Source organism: Mesoplodon mirus, assembly GCF_964341445.2.
Source record: "Mesoplodon mirus genome assembly, chromosome: 7".
NCBI lineage: Eukaryota > Metazoa > Chordata > Mammalia > Artiodactyla > Ziphiidae > Mesoplodon > Mesoplodon mirus.
The window spans coordinates 30837297-30864840 of NC_138983.1; the positions used below are offsets into that span (position 1 = coordinate 30837297).

General features: G+C 33.4%; 1 protein-coding gene across 4 annotated transcripts in view; it reads left to right on the top strand.

The window, feature by feature from the left end:
* KIF18A (kinesin family member 18A) overlaps window positions 1-27544 on the top strand; it is a gene marked incomplete at its 3' end in the record, with an annotated part of 106239 nt that overhangs the window by 35825 nt on the left and 42870 nt on the right. For 3 of the 4 annotated variants that reach the window (XM_082628450.1, XM_082628451.1, XM_082628452.1), the window contains exons 12-13: window positions 3157-3278; window positions 9999-10234. In XM_082628450.1, the coding sequence (XP_082484576.1) occupies window positions 3157-3278; window positions 9999-10234 (358 nt within the window). Of the gene's footprint in view, window positions 1-3156; window positions 3283-9998; window positions 10235-27544 lie in introns of those variants that run through there. The other variant, XM_082628453.1, reaches the window with a different exon arrangement.

Sequence of the window (27544 nt, forward strand, 5' to 3'; positions counted from 1 at the left end):
TCAAAATGACATAAAATAACAAGTATTTTGGTTAGTTTTCTTTACTATTACTTACAGCCATGATGTTCTAATAGAATATTTAGCCATTGTAGTGAGCAAAAACTTTCTCATGAAGGGTCTAAAAAATGTTTTTGGCATATGGTAAAATATAACATAAAATATACCAGTTTTAGGTGTACAGTTCAAGTGGCATTATATTCATAAAAAGAATTAATATATATAGATATACATTTTAAAATGTTATTTTCATCTCTCAATAGCCTTGCTTAATTTACATTATACTTATAATCTAGTACATTTGTGTAATCAACAGTCTAAAATATAGCCCAACTCCAACTAGAGGAGTACTTAAGAACTTTTTAATATTAAAAGAAGCAAAAAAATCAATTGTAGATATTTACTAGTTTGCCTTTGTTTTCCCATATTTATCTTAAGCTCCCAATTTTTAAAATGGTACAGTATTCTTTTTAGTAGTATTATTATTGCTATTTTTTGGCTACTTAGTAGCATTTATAAAGTTAATATTGTTCAGGTTATTTTCAATAAATTTAAATTTTTTCACCATGGTCAAATCTAATTTTTCTAATAATCTGTCTTCTATAACTCTTTTAAGCAGGACTTTTCACACCTGAATATGAATCTGGAATTGATTTTTAAATTCTTGTTTTTTAATGCATTTTATTATGAATAATTTGAAAAAATTAAAATTAAAGCTGTTTCCATCACCCTAATCCCACTCTCAATTTTTTTTTCCTGTGGATATTTTCACAGCTGAAACAGTTATCTATGTATAAGCCATTATTATCTTACATAAACAAACTGAGACATAACTTTGTGAAAAGATTTAACCACAGTTGTACAACTCTGGACAGAGATCCAGTACTGCGACTTTCAAATTGCTGCCCTTTTTTCTATACCCTCCTGCATTATCTACCTCTTAACCTCACACATTTATCCACTTCTCTGTATCTCCCCTGCCACTACCCTAATTCAGACTCCCAGCCCCCATTATCGGACTGCTACATTTGACCTTTATGCTTCCATTTGTATTCCACTGCAATTCATTCTCTCTACTGCAAGCAAAATGAGCTTTCTAAAAGGTAACTCCAATCATATCACTCTTCAGTACTTTCTCCCTAATGTGAACTCTATTATGATTTCCCAGGTCTGGCATGGCACCTGAAGGCCTTTCACATTTTATATATTACCTTTCACTATATTCTTACTTCAGCTATTACTAACCTCCCCGTAGCTCTCATAATAGGCTATGCGCTTCCAATCAGATTCAATCATTAGTGTATCAAAACAAGAAAAAGATTCAAATTGAAAACTTGGTTTTTCAAAGACAACAAACTAGCCAAGAACTATTATTGAGTAAAATAATTATACAGTCAAGGCTTGTCTCTTTAAGAGTGGTGCAAGAAGATAAAACAATAAGATTAACAGAGGGAGTAAAAAAAGAAGGGTTTTTTTTTTTTAAAAGAGAAAAGGTGGAATATTTGACAAACGTGTTCATACTTTTAGGGTCATTGAATTTTTTGACTGGAAAAAACTAAAGAGATCATCTAGGCAAGCTCTTAAATTTTAGTCAAGTAAACTGATCTCCATAAAGACCATATTTTGGGTTCCAGGTAGCATTTGTGCCATAGTTGAGCCATCTCTAAAATCACCTGATTCATAGGCCAGTGCTCTAACCGTATCATCCTGACTCCCTAAAGAGAGTTTGCTCTAAAATACTTGCTGTATTTCTTGAAATACAATTATGAATCATGTCAATAAACAACCCCCAACTTTACTATATCTCAGACACATAGAATTACATTGTTTCCCTGTCATAGTGCCCACCACTGGCTTAGGAAGTATTACAAAAAAGAAAAAGAAAAAAATAACTTTAAGCTTACAGAGAATCAATGGCCAACTGCAGGTTGGGAAGGAGTATTGAAAACCTAAAATGGATTATGGGAATTATCTGTTGGAAGTTTCTAGGCACAGCTCCCCTGCTTATAGGATTTTTGTCTCAGCCCCTTACAATGTCCAAAATATTTCACTCCATTTTATTTTATTAACTAAAATTTTTCCAATTTAATATTCTGAGAATGCTACTGGATTATTACCATTCATACTTTAGTGTATCCACTTAGCTGATGTTTTCCATACTTAAGGTTTAGTAGATTTGAGAAAATATAAGAAATTTTAGGTGGTAGATTAGAGAACATTTGGGCATATGCACATAAGGGAGCCTATGAGAACGTTTTTACACTTGGCCTAGAATGAAGCTTATACCAAGACTGGGTGAAGGTAAGATTTTTTTTTTTTTTTTTTTCCACACCTCATGGCATGTGGGATCTTAACTCACCAACCAGGGATCAAACCTATGCCCCCTGCTGTGGAAGCATGGAGCCCTAACCACTAGACTGCCAGGGAATTCCCCAAGAGATTTTTTTTTTTTTTTTTTTTTTTTATGGTACGCGGGCCTCTCACTGTTGTGGCCTCTCCCGTTGCGGAGCACAGGCTCCGGACACACAGGCTCATGGGCCCAGCCGCTCCGCAGCATGTGGGATCTGCCTGGACCGGGGCACGAATCCGTGCCCCGCTGCATCGGCAGGCAGACTCTCAACCACTGCGCCACGAGGGAAACCCCCCAAGAGATTTTTATTGTGTGAAACTTTTATTGTATTGACATAGCCCCTGTCCTGGTGGTGTACCTTACATTCTAATATGGAGAATCTATGAACAAATAAATAAATGGAATTGTTACTAATCAGTGCTATAGCAGAAACTATCAGGGGTGGAGAATGTCCATCTTTAAATGTAAAGCTTAGGGAAAGCCTCCCTGAAGAAGTGACATTTAAGCAAAAACGGCCATATTCATGTACTTTCGAAGTATTATGAACAAGTTGGATAGACCAAGAAACTGTCACTATAGTAAAATTTGTTCTGAGTTCCTGACGTTCAGTTTCTGAGGAAATTTGAAACTTGTAAGTCATAGACCACCTGTACCAGAACACTTGTTTTTCAAATTGTTCTTAAACATACCATTTCATATTTTTAAGAATTAAAACTATTGACACCAATATAAAATAAGTTTTATTAAAATTGATTTAATTTTAACATTTTTAAATGAATCTGAGGTATAGTTTGTATTGTTTTCCCCAGGAACTTGATAAAGAACTTCATTGCCACCATTTGCACCTCCAGAACAAAGATTTGAAAGCACAAATTAAACATATGATGGATCTAGCTTGTCTTCAAGAACAGCAACACAGGCAGACGGAGGCGTAAGTACATGGATTTACCTGTTCTAAAAATTTTAATACTGTAGACCTAAGGAACCTGAAGCATAGAAGTTTAGTTTTCCATTGCCAGAAAATTTAATTTTATCCAGTACAAGGTACATATTATTTTTTAAGTGTCTGCCAGCATCAGAAATCATACAGAGTTAGAAAACACTGAGAAAGTATAAAGGATGTTGTTCTTCTCCTCTTATTTTTTATAGTGCTTTATAGTTTTGAAAACATTTTTTAATTTATTATTTTTATGTAATATATGTCATGTAATACAAAATTTCAAAGATGCCTCTACAGTGAAAAAGAGTTTGTCTTCTACCTGTCCTCTAGCCATCCTTGTCCCCTCCTAGAAACTACTACTATTAATACCAACTGAATTTTTAAGTAGACAGTTTTTAAGCATTTATAATTCCAGAATGATTTTTTGCTATCATTAAAATGAAGTTATTAAAAGTGTATATTTTTTAGCATCATGTCCCAAGTTTTAAGTGATGCTATAGTAGCTCTTTCATGCTCTCTCTACTAACTCAGTAGTAACACCTTTTAATTTTTGAAACGTAATGGTAAAAAAGTATAACTTGATCTTTATTTTTATTACCTTGGATATATCAGTCAACTCCTTAGGTGTCACTTTCATGCTCTGTAAAAATGAGAAATTTATTTCTCTAAGGGCTTTCTGCCAATCTAAAATTCTACTAGAGTTCTTCTAGTGTTCTCAAATAACTGGTAATTAATTTTCCATACTTTTGATTTAAAGGAAATTATATTAGCATAGTTATTTTTTAAAAGAAGAAGAAAAAGGGAAGGAAATATTATCCTGTGGATAGAAGCTCACCCTGCTCTCCCCATACTTTCTATATTTATACCTAGAGCATACATTGAACATTCATTTACTTGTACTCACACCACCTGCAAGAGTTAAAGTTATCAAAGAAACATTAATTTATTTTGACCATACTGTATTTGATACACCATACAAATAGATTAATATATTTAAGATACATTTTGGCCTCAAAATGGGGAAAAAAGATTTCTAACTTTGAATATTGGTGAACCAAAGCATTACAGAGGCAATACAATATAGTAGAAAGAGTATGAGTTTTAGAGTTGGTCTTGAATTCTAGTTTATACGAGCACTATAACCTTGCATAAATTATTTTACCTCACTAACCCTTAGTTTTCTTATATGTTAAATTATCATACTTTCCTTATAACAATTTTAAAAGGATTAAATAACAAAAAATAATGAGTGTGATGCACTGTCTTAGCCTGAGCTTATAGAGTGGAAACAAACAAACAAAAAAAGATTTAGTATATATTCAGAGTGCTGAAAGAAAAAAATTTTCAACCAAAAAGACTACTTCGCAAAGTTATCATTCAGAACTGAAGAAGAAATAAGAGTTTTCCAGACAAGCAAGAGCTAAAGGAGTTCATCAATCATTTATCAAGCTAGTTTGAAGGTTAAAAGAAGAAAGTAGTAAAAAATAACTAACTACAATAATTCCTTAAGGAATATACAAGATAAAAAGATATAAAATATAACGTCAAAAACGTAAAATGTGGTGGGGGATGAAAACGTAGACCTTCAGAATGCATTCGTACTTAAGTGGCTACCAGCTTTAAATAGACGGTTATAAATTTGTGGTTACATGTAAGCCTCATGGAAACTTCCAAGCAAAAACCTATAGTAGATACACAAAAGATAATAAGAAAGGAATTAAGCATGCCACTAAAGACAGTCATCAAACCACAAAGGAAAAGAACAAGAGAAGAAAGGAATGGAGGAACTACCAAACAGCCAAAAAAGAATTAATAAAATGGCAGTAAGTACATACCTGTTAATAATTACTTTACATGTAAATGTACTAAATGCTCCAATCGAAAGACAGAGTGGCTGAATGGATATAAAAACAAGCCCCATCTATATGCTGCCTACAAGAGACTCATTTCAGACATACAGACAATTCACAGACTGAAAGTTAAGGGATGGAAAAAGGTATCCCATGCAAATGGAAACCAGAAGAAAGCTGGGGTAGCTATATTTATATCAGACAAAATAGATTTTAAAACAAAGACTGTAATAAGAGACAAAGATCGGCATTACATAATGATAAAGGAGGTCAATCCAACAAGAGGATATAACATTTGTAAATATTTATGCACCTGGCATAGGAGAACCTAAATATAAAAAGCAAATATTAACAGACATAATGAGAAATAGACAGCAATACAGTAAGAATAAGGGACTTTAATACCCCATTCACATCAATGGATGGGTCATCCAGACAAAATCAATAAGGAAACATCTTCCTTAGACAACATGTTACACTAGACAAACTTTACAGATATATACAGAACATCCCATACAAAAGCCACTGAATATACATTCTTCTAAACTGCACATGTGACATTCTCCAGGATAGATCATATCTTAGGCCACAAAATAAGTCTTAACAGATCTAAGAAGATTGAAATAAAAATAAAATAAACTAGAAATGATTCCAAAAAGAAAACTGGAAAATTTACAACATGTGATTAAACAACATGCTACTGAACAGCCAGTTCATCAAAGAAGAAATCAAAAGCAAAATAAAAAAATAGACAAACAGAAAAACAAGAATAAAGCCCAAAATTAGTAGTAGGAAAGAAATAGCACAGATTGGAGCAGAAATAAGTGCAATAGAGACTAAAATACAACAGAAAAGATCAGTGAAACCAAGAGCTGCTTCTTTGAAAAGATAAAATTGACAAACCTTTATCTAGACTCATGGAGAAAAACAGAGAAGGCTCAGATAAATAAAATCAGAAGTGAAAGTGGAGATGTTACAACTGATACTACACAAATACAAAGGATCCTTAGAGACTACTACAATTATATAGCAACAAATTGGACAACCTAGAATTGCTAGAAAATTGCTAGAAATATACAACCTACCAAGACTGAATCATGAAGAAATAAGAAATCTGAACAGACCAATTACTAGTAAGGAGATTGAATTAGTACTTAAAAACCTTCCTACAAGCAAAAGTTCAGGACCAGATGGCTTTACTGGTAAATTCTATCAAACATTCAAAGAAAAGTTAATACCAGTTCTTCTCAAACTCTTTCAATTAAAAAATAGAAGAGGAGGGAACACTTCCAAACTCATTTATAGGCTAGCATTACCCTGACACCAAAGCCAGACAAGGATAGAAAATTTCAGGCCAATATCCCTGATGAACATAGATGCAAAAATCCTCAACAAAATATTAGCAAACCAAATTGACCAATACAATACTTTAAAAGGATCATACACCACAATCAAGTGGGGTTTATTCCAGAGATGCAAGAATGGTTCAACATCTGCAAATCAATCAGTGTGATAACAAAATGAAGGATAAGGCATCATGTGATCATCTCAATAGATGCAGGGAAAGCATGTGACAAAATTTAATATCCATTTATGATTAAACTTGCAACAAAGTGATTATAGAGGGAACATACCTCAACATAATAAAAACCATATATGACATGCCAACAACTAACCTCATACTCAGTGGTGAAAAGCTGAGAAGCTTTTCATCTAAGATCAGGAAGAAGACAAAGATGCCCACTCTTGCCACTTTTATTCAACATGTACACACTACTGTATATAAAATAGATAACTAATAAGAACCTACTGTATATCACAGGGAACTCTACTCAATATTCTGTAATGACCTACATGGGAAAAGAATCTAAAAAAGAGTGGATATATGTATATGTATAACTCATTCACTTTGCTGTACAGCAGAAACTAACACAACATTGTAAATCAACTATACCCCAATAAAAATTAACTTTAAAAAAACCCATAGTATTAGAAGTCCCAGCCACAGCAGTCAGACAAGAAAAAGAAATAAAAGGCATCTAAATTCAAAAGGAAGGAGTGAAACTGTCACTTTTGCCAATGACATGATATTATATACAGAAAACTCTGAAGACACAACCAAAAAACTATTAGAATAAACAAATTCAGTGAAGTTGCAGGATACAGAAATCAATATACAGAAATCTGTTGTGTTTCTATACACTAATAACAAACTATCAAAAAGGAAATTGAGAAAACAATTCCATTTACAATTGCACCAAAAAGAATAAAATACCTAGGAATAAATTTAACCAAGGAGGGGAAAGACCTGTACACTGAAAACTATAAGACATTCATGAAAGAAATTGAAGAAGACACAAATTAATGGAAATATACTCCATGCTTATGGATTGGAAGAATTAGTATTGTTACAATGTCCATACTACCCAAAGCAATCTACAGGTTTAGAACAATCCCTATCAATACTCAATGACATTTTTCACAGAACTAGAACAAACAATTATAAAATTTGTGTGGAACCACAAAAGACTCCAAATAACCAAAGCATTCTTGAGAAAGACAAAGTGTGAGCAACCACACTCCCAATTTAAAAACTATACTACAAAGCAATAGTAATCAAAACAGTATATTACTGGCACAAAAGCAGACACATAGATCAATGGAACAGAATAGAGAGCCCAGAAATAATCCCATGCATATATGGTCAATTAATTTACAACAAAGGTGCCAAGAATACACAATAGGGAATGGATAGTCTCTTCAATAAATGGTGCTGGGAAAAGTGCACAGCAACAAGCCAAAGAATATCTTACACCATACACAAAATTGTATTCACTCAAAATGGATTAAAAACTTGTACGTAAGATCTGAAACCATAAAACCCTGAGTAGAAAACATAGGCAGGTAAAAATAACTGTCATATAATACAGCAGTTCCACTTCTGGGTATTTATCCAAAGAAAATGAAAACACTAACACAAATAATAAAGCACACCTGTGTTCATTGCTACAAAAAACAAAAACAAAACCCAAGTTTATAGATACAGAGACCAGGTTATACAGGTTGGTGGTGGGGTGTTGGGGGCAGGGATGGGGAATTGGTCAAGGGACCACAAAGGGAGTCACAAAGCACAAACTTCCAGTTATTAAGTAAATCATGTAAATGTAAGGTACAGCATGGCAACTATGGTTAATAATACTGTACTGCATATTTGAAAGTTGCCAAGAAAGTAGATCTTAAAATTTCTCATCAGAAGAAAAAGAATTCTGTGACAGATGTTAACTAGACTTATTGTGATGATCATTTTGCAATATATACCAATATCGAGTCCAAAAACTTAAAAATAAATGAATGAATGCATAAATACATACAAACATACATACATGCACACATACATACATAAATAACGTATGTCCTGGGTCCCTGAGACCACCTCCATGTTTGATAATTTACTAGGATGACTCAAAGAACCCATCGTATAGTTGACTCCATAGTTATAATTTATTAGAGTAAAAGCATACAAAACAAAATCAGCAAAAGGCAAAGGTGAATGGGGCAAAGAACAAAGGAAACCAGTTAGTTGTAAGCTTTCAAGTGTCCTCATCCAGTGGACCCACACAGTTGTGCTTAAGTTCTCCAGAAAAAAGTTGCAATGACCCATGTGAAATGATGTCTACTTCGGAATCTTGTTAGGCTGACACTTAGTGTCCTGGATTTTTATTGGGAGCTGGTTGAATAGGCGCCCTGTGCCTAGCAGGGTGAATCAAAATTCTAGACTTTCCAAAAGGAAAGCAGTTGTAAATAACTGTTTTTATTGACTTTCTGATTAATGACTTTTCCCTACAGTTGTTACCTACTTGGCTTAAATGGCGTACTCCTCACTATCACCAAAAAGAAAAATGTCACAGACTATTTATTTGTACTGCTATCTAAATATTTAAGATTCTTAGATAATAAAGTAGTTATTTCCTTAAGTGTTAAAATTAGTGCCTATTCTTTTCCCACTGCCCTATTCCTACTTCAGATGGTTCTATTCTTCTGGATGTTATGAGTCAGCTGGAACACCAGGACTAAGTCATTTCAAGATTATTCGTGTTGTTTGATGTCTTCTTTGATATAAAAGTTAGGAACCACCTATAACTTTTTAGTTCTGGCATTTCTTCAGTGAACACTCTTCATGGAGGTCTAATACCTAAAAAGATGCATTTAGTACTGCTCTGTTTGACAGCAATAGGCGAGATTTTGAATCAGAGCCAAGAATCCAATGCCCCATCATTTTCCTGTACCCACCATACTTTTCCACATTTTTCCTTTGAATGGCTTTGAAAGCTATTGCTTTAGCTCATGAAGAGCTAACTTCAAGGAAAGTTGTCTTTTGTTCATTTGTTATTTTTTAAACCTTATATACCTAAGTTGAGCTTCATCGTTTGACAGTGTATTAATATTTCATTTCAATCTCATAGTATTTAATAACAATAACAACACTATTTTTGATTTGTAAATCACATTATGCTTTGCATAGTTCTGAAAACAATCTCCTATTGAAAGTAGTGGCTGTCCAGCTGTACCCCACATTATAGAAGAGAAACCTCAGGTAGTGCCTTATCCAAGGTCATATAAAAGCAAGTGAAGACTCGCTGAGACTACAGCCTGGTGCTTGTAATTCCCATCCAACATTCTTTCCAATCTATACTTAATGTATTAAGAATATTTGAGGTATTTGATTGAAATATTCTAAAGGAAAATATGTACAGGGAACCATTTTAATCATCTGCTATTACTTTGGATGTTACATAGAACCATAATAATGTATTTAAAATTTAGTATTTATCTTTCTTTTCTTGTCACCTTCTGTATGCAGAGTATTGAATGCTTTACTTCCAGCCCTAAGAAAACAGTATTGTGCATTAAAAGAATCTGGCCTGTTAAATGCTACTTTTGAGTCTGACTTCAAAGAAATTGAACATTTGGTAGAGAGGAAGAAAGTGGTGGTTTGGGCTGACCAAACTACTGAACATGCAAAGCAAAATGATCTACCAGGGGTTTCTATTCTTACGACCTTTCCACAACTTGGATCAGTTCAGTCTTCTCCTTGTTGTAAGTACAGCTTTTATTTCATTAAGTAAATAAACATTATTTCTAAGGAGTAGCCTCCGTTATAATATCAATCAACAGAACAGTCAGTTTTTTAGTAGGTTTGCTATTTTGTGAAAATGGGAGAATTAACTTCAGAATCATTTCAATTAACCAGTATCTTTCAAAGGTATAAGAGTAAGTATGCTTGATGTTCTAAATAATTCTAGCAGTAAAGTTATTTTATTTTACCTTTTTTTGATAAGATAATTTTACTTCCACCCTTCTTTAAAATTTAACTTCTATTAAAGACTGAAGATTATAATTAAGAATATTATATTCTGTAATACATAACAATCTTGTATGTTCTTAAGATCAACTAACAGTGTAGAATTTATTGTTTTTCTGTTGGCAGATCACTTGATGTCTCTGCTCTCATAAAAGTGTGCATGGGACATTTTAATTGAAAAACTAACATATAATCTTGGTTTTAAAATATTCAGATTCTATAGCAGTAGAGTGCCCTCTCCAACTTTTCCCAGAACCTCAATCTTCTGTGCTATCTTAGAGATAAATGCCTATTAACAGTTTGGTTATCATTACAGTGTGTGTATAATATTTGTATTAGATAATTAACTCATTAGCTTTTTGTTACATTTCACATGAATGCTAGCATATTGTATATATATTAAACTACAACTGTTTATATTTGTTTAGTTTATTTGAACAGTTTTAGGGTACATACATAAAGAATCTAGCATGTGTTTTAATAGTTGTGAGAATTGATGCACCATCATTTACTTCACCATTGTTCTATTGGTGAACAGTGCATGTCAGAGAGCATGCCCATATACAGTAGTCCTCCCTTATCTGCAGTTTTACTTTCCACCATTTCAGTTACTTGCACTAAGCTGAGGTCCAAAAATGTTAAATGGAAAATTTCAGAAATAAAAACTTCATAAGTTTTAAATTGCACACCGTTCTGAGTATCATGATGAAATCTCATGCTGCCCTACTCTGTCCTGCCCAGGATGTGAATCATCTCTTTGTCCATCATATTCTTCCCGTTTGTCATGTAGTAGCCATCTTGGTTATCAGATCGACTGTCACAGTATTGCAGTGCTTGTGTTTAAGTAGCCCTTATTTTACTTAATAATGGCCCCAAAGTGCAAGAGTAGTGATGCTAGCAATTTGGGTTTACCATAGAGAAGCCATAAAGAGCTTCCTTTTAAGTGAAAAGGTGAAAATTCTAGACTTAATAAGGAAAGAAAAATAAATCACATGCTGTGGTTGCTAAAATTTATGAGAAGAGTGAATATTCTATCCATGAAGTCATGAAGAAGGAAGAAGAAATTCATGTTAGTTTTGCTCTTGGACCTCAAATTGCAAAAGTTATGGCCACAATGCGTGGTAAGTGCTTAGTTCAGATGGAAAAGGCATTAAATTTGTACAATAGGATATTTTGAGAGAGTCCACAGTTACCAACTTTTATTACAGTATATTGTTAGAATTGTTCTATTTTATTATTAATTATTGTTGTTAATCTCTTACTGTGCCTAATTTATAAATTACACTTTACCTTAGGTAGATATGTATAGGAAAAGAAAAGAAAAACAGTAAATATATGGTTCAGTGCTATCTGCAGTTTCAGGTATCCACTGGTAGTCTTGGAATGTTTCCTCCCATGGATAAGGGGAGACTACTGTATTCCCATGTCTGCATGTGTACCAGTTGCCTAGGAACTAATTTGCTGGGTCAGAGAACAAATTTTTTTTTTAATTAAAATGATCTGTCAAACTCTCCAAAAATTTTCTTATACAAGTGTTTATGAGATTTTACATTTGTTTATGTCTCATCTTTACCTTAACCCAAAGTAATAACAGCAACACTAAATTAATGTATATTCTTTTTAAATTTGCAACTCTTATTTTTAGTGATTTTAATTCATTGAAGTTTGTGGAGACTTCTTTAAAGACCAGCATAGAGTTGGTGTAAATGTTTCAATTATGCTTTTAAAGAATATATTAAGTCAGGTCAAATTGGTTGTGTTCTTCAAATCTTGTTCTTACTGACTTATTTTTTAATTCATGTTCTGTCATATACTGAGGTGAACTATTAAAAACTTCATCTTTTACTGTGGATTTCTCCATTTATATCAGGCTTCTATTGCAACACTAAAAAATTAACACAAACATATCAACTTAAAATAACACTGATTTATTATCTCAGAGTTCTGTAGATTGGAAGTCCAGCAGGCTCAGTTGGTTACTCTGCCTTGAGTATCACAGGCTAAAATCAAGGTATCAGCTAGTTGGCTCTCCCATCTGGAGATTCTGGGAGAGAACGTGCTTCTAAGTTCATGCTGGTTGTTTGCAGAATTCAGTTCTGTGTGGCTGTAGGGCTGAGGTCTCTGTTTTCTTGTTGGCTATCGGCCAGGCAGCTCGAATTCAGAGCAAGTCCAAACTTGCTAAAGTACCTGGCATTGTGCAGGCACTCAGTTTTTAGAGGTCACCCCTATTCCCTAGCATGTGGCCCTCTTCATCACTTCATCTCCTAGCCAACAAAGGCAGGTCAAGTCATTCTCATGCTTCAAATCTCTCTTACCTTCCCTTCTGCCTCATCTCTTCTGCCTACAGTTAGAGAAAGTTTTTGCTTTTAAGCACTCATATGATTAGATTGAGCCCATCAAGTAATCTAAAATAATCTCCCTATCTTAAATTTCATAACCTCAATTACTTCTGAAGATGTATGTATCTTACTTATTTTCTTGAAGACTGTTTAGCTGGGTACAGAATTCCAGTTTGGTGTTCTTTTACTTTAGCACTTTAAAGACATCATTTCATTATCTCCTGGTTTTTGTTGTTGCTTTCGTAGCCAGCTTTCATTCTAAGTGTTGCTCCTTTGAATATAATCTGACTTCTGGCTTCCTAAAATGTTTTCTCTTTGTCTTTGGGTCTTAGTAGTTTTGCTGTATTGTGCCTAAATGTAATTTTATTTCTACCTCTCTTACTTGGGTTCACAGGACTCTCTGAATTTGTGTCTGCATTATTTTTCAGCAGTTTTGTAAAGTTCGTAACCATTATATCTTCAAATATTACTTCTGCCACTTTTATTCTCTTTTCTACTTCTGAGACTCCAATTATATTACATGGTACCTTTTTATTGTCTTACCTATGCCTTTTACTCTCCTGCTTTTCATTGTTTTTTCTCTTCCTGGAAATTTCTTTTCACATATTCTGTAGTTTCTCTTTTCAGCTGTGTCAAATGGTTCTTAAATCCATCAAGTTCCCTATCTCAGTTATATTTCAATTCCAGAATTTCCATTTGAGTCTTTTTTTATAGTTTCCATTTCTTTGCAGAAATTCTCACTGAATCCGCTGGGTGAAGTCTGTGCCTGAGAATTCCCAAGCCTAGAACCCACTGCGTCTGTTTCTGTTCTCTTTCTGCTGGATTTCTTTCACGTGCATTTCCTTGAATGCATGCTAATTTTTGTGCATCCCACATGTATTTGCAGAATCGTTTGTAGAAATCCTTTGATTCTGATAACAATGTCTTCCTCAGAGAGGATTAATATTTGCTTATTCCAGGCTCCTTTTGGCATTAGCAGTCTAAAATCGTTTCAGTCCAGTTTTAGAGACTGAGATAATTTGAAAGTGAACTTCAGCTTCTGCGAGGGCCTGCCTACTCCTAGTTTACCCTGTGGAGTTTAGCTGTGCCCCAACTCAAATTGGGGAGGGTTTAGGAAGAACTCCCTTTAGTAGGCACTAAATTCCGGTTCCTGCATCCCAGTCCTACAAAGCTCTCAACAATATTACTAAGCTGTTCTGCCACCTCCAGCATCAGCAAGTAACCTTGAGGGGAAAATAGCTGTAAATGCTGAGATTACTTTCCTGAGCCTTCAACTTCCTCCTGATACCTGCCTATAATTCTTCACAATCTTGTTAGCTCTCCTGTGCCTTCAAGCCTGCGTTTTTTATATTTTGTCCAGATTTTTTACTTGCCTTCAGTAGAGAGGTTGCTCTGAATTACCTAAGTCTTTTATTATTAGGTTTCCTATACTATATCTTTACATTAAGATGACAGGCAAGTTGGGGTTATATGTATATTCTTTTTCTTTTAATAAAGCATTATCTTCATCAGAAGTGACCTTGTTGAGATCATTAGAAGGAAAACAAGATTTTTTTCAGATTCTCTCATACCTTTGGGGCCTTGATTCTTTATTTATAGTGCATTCAAGATGTTGGAGAGGAAATAGAGTTTTAACACCAAGATTAAGAAATACTGACCACCTGCTATGTGATGATCAGTATCCCTTATTTAAAAATCTGTATTTCACTTACAGTGTAATTGCGTAGACTATACTTGTCAACAGTAAAACAAAACATTTATTTGGTTCTGAATTCTTTTTCACAACGTATTCAAAAGGAAAGACTACTGAGGTTATGTTACCTTTTATAATCATGAACTTTCTTCTGAAAATGTATCAGAAGGTGGGTTTTGTTTTTATTATGTTTTGTTCTTACTTTATTATTTTAATATTCAAGTGATTTTATAGATTAACTATTTGCTTAGTATGTCTTGTTCATTCCATGAATTATGTATATTATATTCATTATGAAGAGAGAGTCAAAGATGAATAACAGGGAAGGGGTATAAAGTGAGTCAATTTATAAATGTTTATTTTTCTTAGTCTTAGAATATTGAAGTAGTTCATTTTAAAAAGTATAAATAGTGAAATTGATGCTTGAATTTCTAAAGACATGAAGCAATAGCCAAATAGCATATATTGCTAAAATTTATCAATAAATAGTCTTAACAAATTTTAGAAGTAAAATTCAACTCAAGCAAAACGGAGTTAAATGTGTCTCATTCATCTTAAGCTTCTACATGTGCCACAAACTTTTTTCCTATACTCCTGTAATGTCAAGTGGTTTTGTTGTTAAATTTCAAAATTACTAAATGCTGTGGGGTTTGAATATTTTATTTCTGGTGCTTTAAAAAGTATTTACTAGATCAGCTACATTCTTTGTATTTAAAACACACACACTGTGTTTTTAAAAATCTGATGAGATTAACTGTAATTGATATAATCTGTACTCTATTGTTAGGAATTTAGGTTGTTTAATAAATTTTCATTATTATAAATAATATTGTAGTGAGCAAATATATATATTTATTGTGGTGCTCATGCCTGATTACCCCTATGAAAAATTCCTGGAAGTGGAATTTCTGGCTCAAGAAATGTGTACTTCTTTAAAAGTTTCTAATATATATTGCTAAGTAATTTCTCCCTCTCCTATATGGTTGTACCAATTTTAACTCCCATGAACAGTGTAAGAAAATGAGCTCCTTGATTCTCTGAGTGGGGAGATTGTTAGTAAAGCGGCTGGAATGGCGAACCCGAGCACCAGGAGATGAATAGATGAGGTGCGTTTTAGAAACATTTCCCGATCACACGGTGTACCATCCTCTGGGTTTCCCATGCATGTTTTAGCTGTAGGAAGATTCCCCTGAACCTGGAGATTTGGGACCCATGGAATGGGTACCACGCAGTATTACTTTAAAGGATCTGCATTTCCTCACCCAACCTCACCAATCCTCTCAGCCCCAAGAGTGTGGAGCCTTATGTCTCATCCAGGTGTGGGTCTAGATGTGGTCAATCCAGGTTGCATCACAGCCCCTGAACGAATTTTGTAAGAATTTCTCTCTCTTTCACTGTCTTTGTTTTTTGTGTGTGTGTAATTTATTTTTATAATGGGGTTTAGCTGATTTTCAATGCTGTGTTTATGATGCTTTACACCCACTTGATTCACTTACAGAGAGATATCAATAAATACTTTTTAAGATTAAAAAAAAAAGAAAAGAAAATGAGCTCCTTTTTCCTTTTAGCTTCACCAGCTGTTGGTGTTAAAATATTTTCAATTTTTAATTTTTAGAAAATCATTTTCAAACACATAGAAATACAAAGAAAACTATAATGAGCCTCATGTACTGTACCTATCACCTAACTTTAAGAATTATCTCATGGCTAGTCTTGAGAACCCCATCTGCTTTCCTCCACCCCATCTATATCTGTCCTGGATTATTTTGAAGGAAAACTCAGGCAACATATCATTTCTTCCGTTTACATCTTAGTGTCTCTAAAAGAAAACACAGTGCCCTTTTCATAACTAATGCCATCAGTGTTCAAATTTCCTCCATTGTCCCGTAAATGATTTCTTTTTATAGCTTTTTTATATCGGTATCCAGACAAGGCCCATACTTTGTCATTGGTTGGGATGTATCTATTAAATCCTTTTAAATCTGGGGTTCTCTCTCCCTCTTTTGTCTTTGCTAATTACTTATTGATTCTTTGCCACTTTAATAGTCATAAATATTATCTTCTTTCCATTTTTCCTTTGTTTACTAGTATACTTGAGTGTATTTTTTTCCATCTATTTAAGGATATATTTTCTGTGAATGACCTAGCCATCATTTGAACATTTTTTTCACATAGTCATGTATAGCAAAAATTGTTACTTATTTACAAGAGCTTAAGATATGGATGTTTATTCATTCATTCAGTAATATTTATTGAACTTTTACTGTGTGCCAGGCACTTATCTGATGGTAAGGATACATCAAAGTACAAAGGCAGATCATGTAGAGCCTTGTAGGTCATTATAAGGACATAGGCTTTTACTCTGAACTAAACAGAACTATGGCATGATCTAAGCAGAGAAGTAACATATCTTAGTTATGTTTTTATAAGATCCCTCTGGTTTCTGTTTTGAGAATAGATTGTCATATGTCAAGGGTTGAAACTTAAGACACCACTGCAATAACCCAAGTAAAAGATGGTGGTAGCTCAACCAGGTTGGTAGCAGTGGAGTTGGTGAGAAGTGGTCAGATTCTAATATATTTTGAAGGTAGAGCCAGCAGGATTTCCTGACAAATTGGATTTGGGGTGTGAGAGAATGAAAGGGTAAAGTTGACTAAGATTTCTGAACTCCACAACTGAAAGAATCCAGTCACCTTAAAAGAGATGGTGGAGCAGGTTTATAAGGTAGAGGTGACAGAAGATTAGGAGTTCAATTTGGAGCATTTTAAATTTGTCTAAGATACATCCAAGTGGAGATATCATGTAAGCAGTTGGATATAAGAATCTGGAGTTTAGAAGTCTGAACTGAAAGATAAATTTGAGAATTGTTAACATTTAGATGATATTTAAAGCCATAGGACTAGATGAGATCATCAAAGGATATTAACTCTTTCCTGTAAGATACATGTTGCAAGTATATTCTTCAGGTTTATCATTTACTGTTAACTTTGTTTGAGATGTCCTTTTTAATACTGAAATTTTAAACTTTTATCTAATAAAATAGCTTCATTTGTTTTTTTCTCCCCCTGCCTTTGGAATTATTCCTCAAAAGGCCTTTTCACCCATAAGTTTTTTTAATTTTTGCTTCCATTTACATTTTGACGTAAGATAACAGGCAAGACTCTAACTTAATTTTTTTCCAAAGAGCTAGTCATTCTTGTATAATATATTGACAGTCTATCCTTATGGCACCATTAATTTACATACAGTAAGTAGTCATAGGTAATTCTGTTTGTTGGATTTTTATCTTATTCTTTTGCCTATTTGTCTATCCTAGAGCTAGTAACTATTATTTTAAAAACTAATAGTTTATAGTATTTTTTTACATATAGCAGTGCTGGTCCCCCTTTTTATTCTTTGTTTTTAAAGTGTCCCTGACTAAGAAATGTCTGTCAGAATCATTTTTTTCTGATTCCAAGGAAGTAAAATCTTTTTGAAAATTTGTAAATTTTGTCTTCACATTTTCCTACTGTCAAATCTTCTCACTCTAGAATAGTTTGCCTCTCCATATGCATACCCTCTTGTATGTTCCTCAGCAAAATTTTAAAATTTTCTTCATATATGTCTTATACATTTGTTAATTAAAGATAGCCTTTGTTTTTATATTTTTGTTATATGGACTAATTTTATTTTGCTTATATTAATAAGCCTATATTACTTCTTATTCAAGAAGAAATTAACTTTTTAAATTTTGTTAATTTTAATACTTTACCAATGTCAGTACTTAATTTTGGGATAGATATTTATTTGACTTAAAATCTTTGCCTCCAAACTACATGTCTGTTGACTTGGAGTAAAACATGCACCTATTTTGGGTCTGGAAAACAGAGAAAGCACTCACTGAGTGCCATGCAGGGTGGGGATGCCGGCAGCAGGGTTTAATTATGGAACTGATAAAATTTCTGACATTAAATGAAAAGTCAAGATTTCCTCATTATCCATCTGGAAACTCACATTTAGTAATATTTCTGTCTCTAACCTTTCCTTTTCTTAAATTTTGCACCCCATGTCAGTGATTTTATCTTAGAGTACAATAAAAGATACTAGTAGAACCAGTTTCTTATAGTACAGATATTCTGATTGAATACAGGGTTCTTATGTAAGTTTGTTTCCCCTGTAATTACTTGAATACAAAGATGTTTCATTTTATAAAAAAGATCTCTATACTAATTCCTCATATAATAAATATGAAGCAGCAAAATGCTTATAAACTAAATCTTTCATATATCTTCCCACTTGGCAACAAAATTTAATCAGTGCCAATAGACAATGAAAGTCTTTTTTGAAGCCCTAAATACATTTCGTTTGGCCCTTAGTCTCCTTGTACACAAGGCATTGTTCAGTTATTCACCTGTAACTGCAAATATTACTGTAAATTAAAAGGTTCTTTGCATTGTCTTTTTCTTTTTTCCCATCTTACATAAGCATGAATACTAGGAAAATGAGACTGAGAGGAAAACATGGTATCTGCTATTTCCCACGGAGACAGGTTTCAAAAGGTTATGGTTGATTTATTACTCAGAGTGCTGGATTAATTCAAAGGACTATAACAGTTCTTAAAATGTATTCTCTCTTTGTGATATTCGTAAATAGCTGATATTATCTCTGTAGGCATTAATTACTACAATAACCACAACAGTGTCTTATGAATACATTAGAAAATGTTTATTAGTTTGGTTAATTCACTAGTACCTTAAGGTTATATATCTTTTAAGTAGTTAAAATTCATTCACCTGTACATTTGCATCTGCGAATTCCATGAGTCACAAGGCTGTTAAAAAGAATCCAGATTTATGAGTAGTACAGTAATTGTATCAATCACTTGTAGCCTAGAAGTGTTTATTGAAATGCATATATTAATATTTGATTTCACTTTAGAACTTTGCCAACTAATTTTAACTTAGCATAGTTTCCCAAAATACTTGCTCGCGTACATATTAACATGAGTGCTAGCAAAAGAAAAATCCTTGCCATCATTTTGTACCAAACCTCAATTAGATCTAATCCCATTCATCAGTGTCTCCCTGTCATGAACCCTACTTTGCAGCCTGTGACTCATGTTTGCTAAATACTGCATTCTGCTTTTTACACTAACGTACAGCTCTGTAAATCTTTTAACATTTGCAGTCTTAAGCTTTTGATAAATTAGTTCCCCTGGGTAAAATCATTCAGGACACATGATATAGCACATCAAAAGATGACCCCAGAAGGCCTGCCCATTTTTTAAGAGGGGGATTTTTAACTCATTAGTGATAAATTATCTAGTCTCTCTATTTAGAGGAACCATCTGTGGAATATTTCAAAAAGCTGAAAAATAAATATAGACCCCTCCTACCTAAGAAACCACATGAAATTGCCAGTTAGTACTTGTGTTTTAGAGATTTATTTAAACAGAGAATAGAGTGATGATTCTTAATTCAGTTTATTTTAAAACATTTTGAGAAGATTTGATGTAAGAAATGAATAATTATACTGATATCTAGAATAGTTTCCATTTCTCACCTCTCCCCCTTTACAGTCTGCTCTTCACCCTAAAATGATCTTCCCAGCAAAGTTCAGACCCCTTACTTAGAAGAACCTTTAAAGGCTTTCCCAGCCCTATGCAGACTCACTTCCCTATAGCACTCGGTGTCCCAGCCTCCTCTTAAACATGCTTTCACTTTCTTGCCTCTACAGTTTCCAGGCTTTTCCCTCGATCTTGAGTGCTACTTCCTCTCCATCCCACATCCTAGCCCATTAAGATCCTTATCCTCATTGACAGTCCAATTTAGATACTGCCTTCTTTATGAAACCTTCCCATTAATGAGTCCTCCCCACTTTGCCTGCACACACTCTTTTACATTTCCATTATATTTTTTATTCCATTGTTATAGCAATTATCATATCTTACCTTCCCTCTCCCCAACAAACTATAACTTCATTGACAGTCGAAAACAGTTTTTTCATCATTTTTAGGTTTATTGCCCCTTTCACTAATGTTTTAACCTCATTTTGCTTTTTTTCACTGAACCCCTTGTTATACACACATTTTCCAATCAAATATGAATTTAAGTAATTTGTGTTACCTGCATATTATATTTACCTAATCCCCTATTAATGAACGTTCAGTTGTTTTCCCTTTCTTGCTGTTGGAAGCAACACTCCACTGAACATCTGTGTATGTGTGTGCATATTTTGTGACTTGTTTAATTATTTCCTTAGGCTAAGACCCCCAAAAGTAGAACAGTTAGGTCAGAGGGTCTGTACATTTTTAAAGCATTTGATATGCATTGTCAGGTTATTCTCCAGAACTATTATAAGTGTACAGTCCACCCCCATAAAGGGGGGTAGAAAGTGAATATTTTTTTTAATGTGCTTTTGTCCATTTGTATTTCATTCTGAGTTACCTGTTTATCTCCTTTGTCTTATTTTTCTATTTCATTTTCTTTATTTACTTTGTTTGATAGATGACCACATACATATATACATAGATATACATATATATACAGACAAGAGCTTTAAACACTTTGCCATATATGGTACATTTTTTTCTCTTATTTATGGTGGTTTTTAATTTCTATGTAACCCAACTTGAAATTTTAAAGGTATTTATCTATTTAATTCACATTTATGTTTTCTTTCTTCTAGTAGTAGTAGGTAGATGACATCTCAGTTTTGAGGGGTTGAAATGGAATAGTGCCTTCTATTCATATTTTTGGGTCTGTGAAGAAAATTTTTAAGTCTTCATTTTAATCATATTTATATATGTTATTACTTTGTATTGCTTGGTTTCTTTACCTGAATGCCCCTGGTAAATCAATAAGAGACTTTAGTTCTGCCAACAACAAATACGATTGATATATGAGCATATCACTTTTCTTGCTTGTGAGCAACAAATTATAAAGTAGGAAAGTTTAAGTGAACATTAAGATCATATAGTGCTAAATTCTGGTTCTGTGTATGAGATGAACCCCACTGTGATTTTCCTGGTGGTCTATAATCAAGAATTAGTATGACCATTTTAAAGTGGAAATTCAGTAAATATATAAATTGCTAAACTATATGATTTTTATGACATAAGAACATCATAAAGTAAGGGTTTCTATTACTTGAGCCTTTCTTTTTTTGCTACTATGAAACATTATGTGTAAGTTTTAAGTTCCTTTTCCTCTGTAATGGGCATTGGTTTAAAATTATTTAGATGTGACTTGTTAATAATGCATTGATTTAAGGGCATTTCTTATAATAATTAAAGGAATTCATTTAAAAGTAAAAATATACTGACATTTCCTAAAACTACTTTTAGGAAAACAGACATAAAACAAGTCTGTTTTTCCTATTTTCTATTAAAATGCATGTTGGATGATGTATAACAAATTTCTAGTATTCAGCTAATATTTCTAAACAGTATGCTTACTGCTGTTTATTGATTCATCTATGTTTAGGTATTATCAACTCATTCTAAGAGATGAAGATTTAGCTCGTTTACACCACCACTTTATTTCTTTTTCCTACTAATGTACTAGCATATTATATAATATATAATTTTCTTAAATTATGTAATATCCTTGTGTATTAGTAGCATCATATAAGAAGTGGCCTATATTAATATATGTAACATTTAATCCTATGGCCTAGTTAAGGAAATTTTTTATAATAAGCAAAAAATAAATATTGTAAAAAAGTCTTTTAAAAGTAAAAATATACTGACATTTCTTAAAACTACTTTTAGAAAGACAGACATGAAACAACTCTGTCTTTTTCCTGCTTTCTACTGGAAACATTTTAGAGTCCTAAACCAAATCTGTGGGATAAGCTTCTTGGAGAAATGAAATATCTGAAAGATTGAAATAATGAAGCAAACTAGATTATGCTCACAAGTGGACTTAAATAGCTTAAAGAACAATGCAGCCAGTAAATACATTTTTACATGTTTCTCTTGAGGTATAGGCAATTTCTCAAATGTCTTTTTCATATACTTCTTTATGAGACTCTCCTGTATTTCACTAACAAAGTCAAAATATCTAATTTATTGCTTTTATTGCACTGCCATTAGTTGATCATATTCCTTAAAATTTCAGAAGTTTGGGGGAATGATGGCAAATGGCAGATTAATATCTAAACTGTGTTTACTTCTTCATTAACCACTTAACCAATCATCAAATATTTGTTCATAATTTCTTTTAACCACTTAGCAAATATAATTTAGTGAGCAGACAAATTAATTCTAATTTTATTACTATTTTTACTGTTTTTGTTTTGATATTAAGCTGTGGCTTATATTAATAGCATATTTTATTCTATAAAGTGCTACACAGACTACACAAATGTTAATGTTCTTATGTTGTAATCTAGGTAACATTGTGTTAGAATTTGGACTACTACTGATGAAAATTGTATTTTTTCACTATCCACAATTTTAGCACTTGCATTTAGAGTTAATTTTGAAAGTGGTTTTAATACTTAAAAGACTTTGAAAGGCTTCTAAACCTTGGCAGTCTCAACAAATGTTTTTTTCTGACTTCCTTTTTAAGTCTCTTTATGGACTTACAGTAAACAAACGTTTTGAAGTGGGAATCTCTAGCCATAATGTAGGAACAGATAAATAGAACACTAAACCACTTTATCCTGAAATGCACATTTTCAGATGTATATACGATGCCTTAAAGCACCATATAAATATTTTAAGATATTTCCTAAACTATTAATGGTTAAGTATTACAAAGACTAGGATTGGATTCATTAAGCAAAACTTACCCTAGGGTTTAGAAGAGAGACTTTTCTATGTCTTTCATTAGCTCTGATCTGTCTCTGATCACTTTTCAAATCCTGGTCTAAATTGTAGGACATAGTCATTTTGGAAAGTTATATTATTTAATCATATAACTTTCATTGCCTACCCTCTTCCCTAAGCCTCTTCCCTAAAGGAGTTGATGAATAAATCTCTAGCATTGTTTATGCATTTTTTGCTAAAAAGGCTTCATAACTGTAAAAACAACAATAGGGTGCATTATATCGTTATTTTATTAATATGTGCCTTCAACTATGTGAAGTGTTAAAAAGCCTTAAGAGATCGTCTTGAATTTCAAGATAACTATGTTAGACCTTTATAAGTAAAGCAATACCAAAGTTATTTTTCAATGAACATTTTCTCTCCAGGAAGTTCCCAAACTGTTCTTTAGAATTATATGTATTCTAGTTAATTTGAAAACAATAATAGAAAATGTCTTGATCCTTAAAGTGGTATCCTCTCTGTTTAATCATCTGAATATCTCAACAGACCTGTGAAGAAATTAAAGTATATCTTACCTTCGTATGGAATCTAAATGTAAAGATAAAGATAGGTATAAGAAATATCATTAAAGCTTAGAGGCCTTTAGGACACTTAAAATATCTGAAAGCAAACTGATTAAATCCATGTCCTCATACAAAATATATTTTTCATTTCTTAGAATTTTTGCTATCTAAGCTTTATTTTTATTTCTACTATTTATTATGTGCTATAAACTTTAAAGCATATCAGAATTACGCATGCTAACATTCAGATTTCACAAGTGGTTTACCTCTTCCCTGCATAAGAGGAATTTTCCTTCATTCCTGGGACTCATGACTTTAAATCCATTCTGCTCATTCTCACCATATTGAATGATTTATTTTTGCTGATTGATTCACATTTTTATTGGCCCTCTTTAAATTACTAGGTAGATAACTGTCCTGCCTTTCTTTTTGTTGCATGCTAGGGAAAACATAAGTAAGAGAGTGAGATGGTAAGCCAGTGGAGAATGGGGCTAAATAAAAGATGTTTCCCACCTTCCCTAGGCCTAGAATGTTCATTTTGCCCTTCTATTTGATTGCCAATTCCACTTCATGTTATCTGCTTGCATGTTTCAGTCAGACTCATAGCTTTGGCTAGTTTGACCCCACTCAGAGTCCACAGATTTGGGGTAAAGCTATCCCAGGACAAGCAAGAGATGTGATTTTGGACTGCTCTTTCCTTTTATAGCCCCAAAGTTTAACCATTTTTCTTTTCATTAAAAGCTTCTGCATGTGTGTGCATGTATGTGTGTCTGTCCGTCTCTCCCCTCTCCCCCTGCCCCCTCCTTTTTCCCCCCTCTTCACCTCCACCTCCTTTTAAAATTCAGTTTATATTTTTATAAAAGTAATACCTGCACATAATTTAGAAAGCTAGCAAGTACTATAATATTTGTGTAAGTATTCCTTGCCCTATTGCTGCCCACTCCCAATTCTTATTCACCTTTTAGCTATTTCTTTTGATTTTTCCTCCTAATTTCTAAATTTCAAATTTATACTGCTAATTCTTATTTCTTTATATTTTTCCAATTTTAGATATTATCTACTTACTTTTATTTCATTTTATTTTAAAGGATTTAACTCCTTTACAATGTGTATACATTTCCTCCTCTCCCCCTTTTTTGCCAAAACAGTTTTTCACCTTTTTAAAAATAAATCTCTAGAGTGTTATCAAGTAAATATCATTCTCTGTTGAGCTAAGAAGTGTATAAATTCTCTTTCTTGTACAGCTTTATGGTTTCTGTATGTAGTATTTGCATTTTTTCCCATCTTTCTTGTTGTCCCCCTTTATTCTACGGAAGTACATCCTCCAATAAATTCTGGAGAATGGGTGCATAGGAAGTAAAATTTTTTTAGACCTTGGATGTACAGCAATATTTTTATTTTCTGATTGACTAGGTATGGAATTCCAGATTGGAAATGATTTTTCTAAGAACTGTGAAGACATTGCTCCATTGATTTCTAGATTCCAGTGTTGCCATTAACTGTCATGCCATTTTTATTCTTCATACTTTGTGTGGGACTTTTTCTCCCAGGAAGATTTTGGGATCCTTGGTCTTCTGAAATGTCACAATGCTATACCTTGGTGTTAGTCTTTTTTAAGTTCATTACGCTAAACAGTTTGTGGACCTTTTGCTCTGGAAACCTTTATTCTTTCACTCTGAGAAATTTTCACATATGTATTCAAGCACTTCCACGTGCTTACATACATAAACCTCCATAATATGTTTCTGCCCTTCTTTCTGTTCTGTCTTTGGAACACTTATTATTCTGATGTTGGATCTTCTGGATTGATCCTCTAATTCTATTATCTGTTTTCTAGTATTTACCTCTTTTGGTTTGTTTGTTCTTCTTTCTAGGAGATGTCTTCCACTTTATCTTAGAACCTTAACTTTTATTTTTTTTTCCTCTCATTTTAAATTTCTAAGAACTCTTTCTTATAATTCAGTGTTTCTTCTTATAGCACTTTGGTTTTGCTTCATGAATGTAATAATTTCTCATTTCTCAGAAGAGATTAATTATGGTTATCCTAATATACTCATTTATTTCCTCTCACTTTTTTTTCCTGTGTGTAGTCATATGTCTTGATGATCATGTTGAAAGACATACTCTCAAATATCTGGTGACCCTCGTTGTGTTCTGTGTACATAGTTAGGTCTTTCAGCTAATGAGCCATATTTCCTTCTGCTCTGTTTTCTGTGACATTTCCCCCCTTTTCACTCATGGGGTCTGTATGTACATGCTTTGATTTGGTTTTGATGGGGTTTTTGTTTTTGTTCAAAATTGGGATCATGCTGTATTTAAATTTCTTTACTGCTTCATTTCATGGGACATTTTCCCAAATTATCAGATAATCTGTAAAATATGAAGGACGAAGTGGGGAAATTATAAGTTATTCTCTCTATGCCTTCCTTTTTTCCAGTTCTAGCTACACAATATTTCTCATAAGGTCCTCTACTGTCCTGGTGTGCAGATGATACTCTTCTCTTATTACCAACATTAGAGCAAGTTTTCTCCTATTTCTATTATATGGTCATTTTAAAGGGAATCTGGAAGGGGAGCTACATACCCCTACTCAGATTACCACCTTGGTTAAAACTGGTCTTCTTTTACAAAGTTAACCTTCATATTTCTTCTTGTACTATGGGTGTTTCTAAGGCGAGACATTTAAGGCGGAGCCAACCAAGGACTGGATCTTCTAGTGAGAAGTTTAAGTATTCAGTGCCTTTCTATCTTCTGCCCCTACCAAAAAGAAAAGATTCTAATATCATGTATATCATATATTACTTGATTAATGCATTCACTACAAGACCAGGTTTTTCATTTTCAAGGCTTCGCTAAACATGGATTTTAAATGCATTGGCTCCTTTTTAAGGAATTGAATGTGCAAGATAATTAACAAGATATTGGGAGTGAAGCAGTCAGCGCTTGTGTCTGAAATCGCAGTATGTCTATGTCTGGAAGTGAAGATAAATGTTTCAGTTGTTTGAGGGTGTTTAGAGATGAGAAAGTAGAGTGCGTGACCTAAAAGGAGATGCCCTTTCCCATCACTCTATTAACTTATATCTTCCCCTCACATTGCTTTTTGTACAACTTCCTAGGAGCCAAAATCCATTTTCAATAAATTTTCTTCTGTCTGCCACCCTTGTTCTAGAACCATTTCCTACTTAGCCTCACTCTCCTTCCTTCCTTTTCCCTACCCCAGCATGATAATAACACCCATCATCTCTAACTAAGAACTCATATCCTCAAGCCCCAAAGAGCACCTGCTGCCTCAAGTCCATGAGTATCCAGACCAGAGAGGGAAGGAAGCAGGTTTTAAGACACCTGAATTCACTTGGATCAGAGCTCCTCAAGGGGACAGGACTTCAAGCCTGATGAGTGGGGGCTGGGAGCAGGGAATGTCAGTAAGAAGAGAATGCCAAATTTGAGGGATGATATTTAGGACCTTTTGAACTTTTCTGTAATTGTGCATGTCAAATGGTTCATGGTTTTATGGAAAGTTTTCAATTTCTGTTAAATGGTATAAAATTAATATATACTACTCCTTTGTGTGAACTCCTTATCTTTATTCCTGATTGTCAGACACCTAATCACACCTATGTATGTTACTACATACATTCTGGATTTACTTTATATAATTTTTATCTAATTATTTGATTACCACACCCTTCCCACATCTA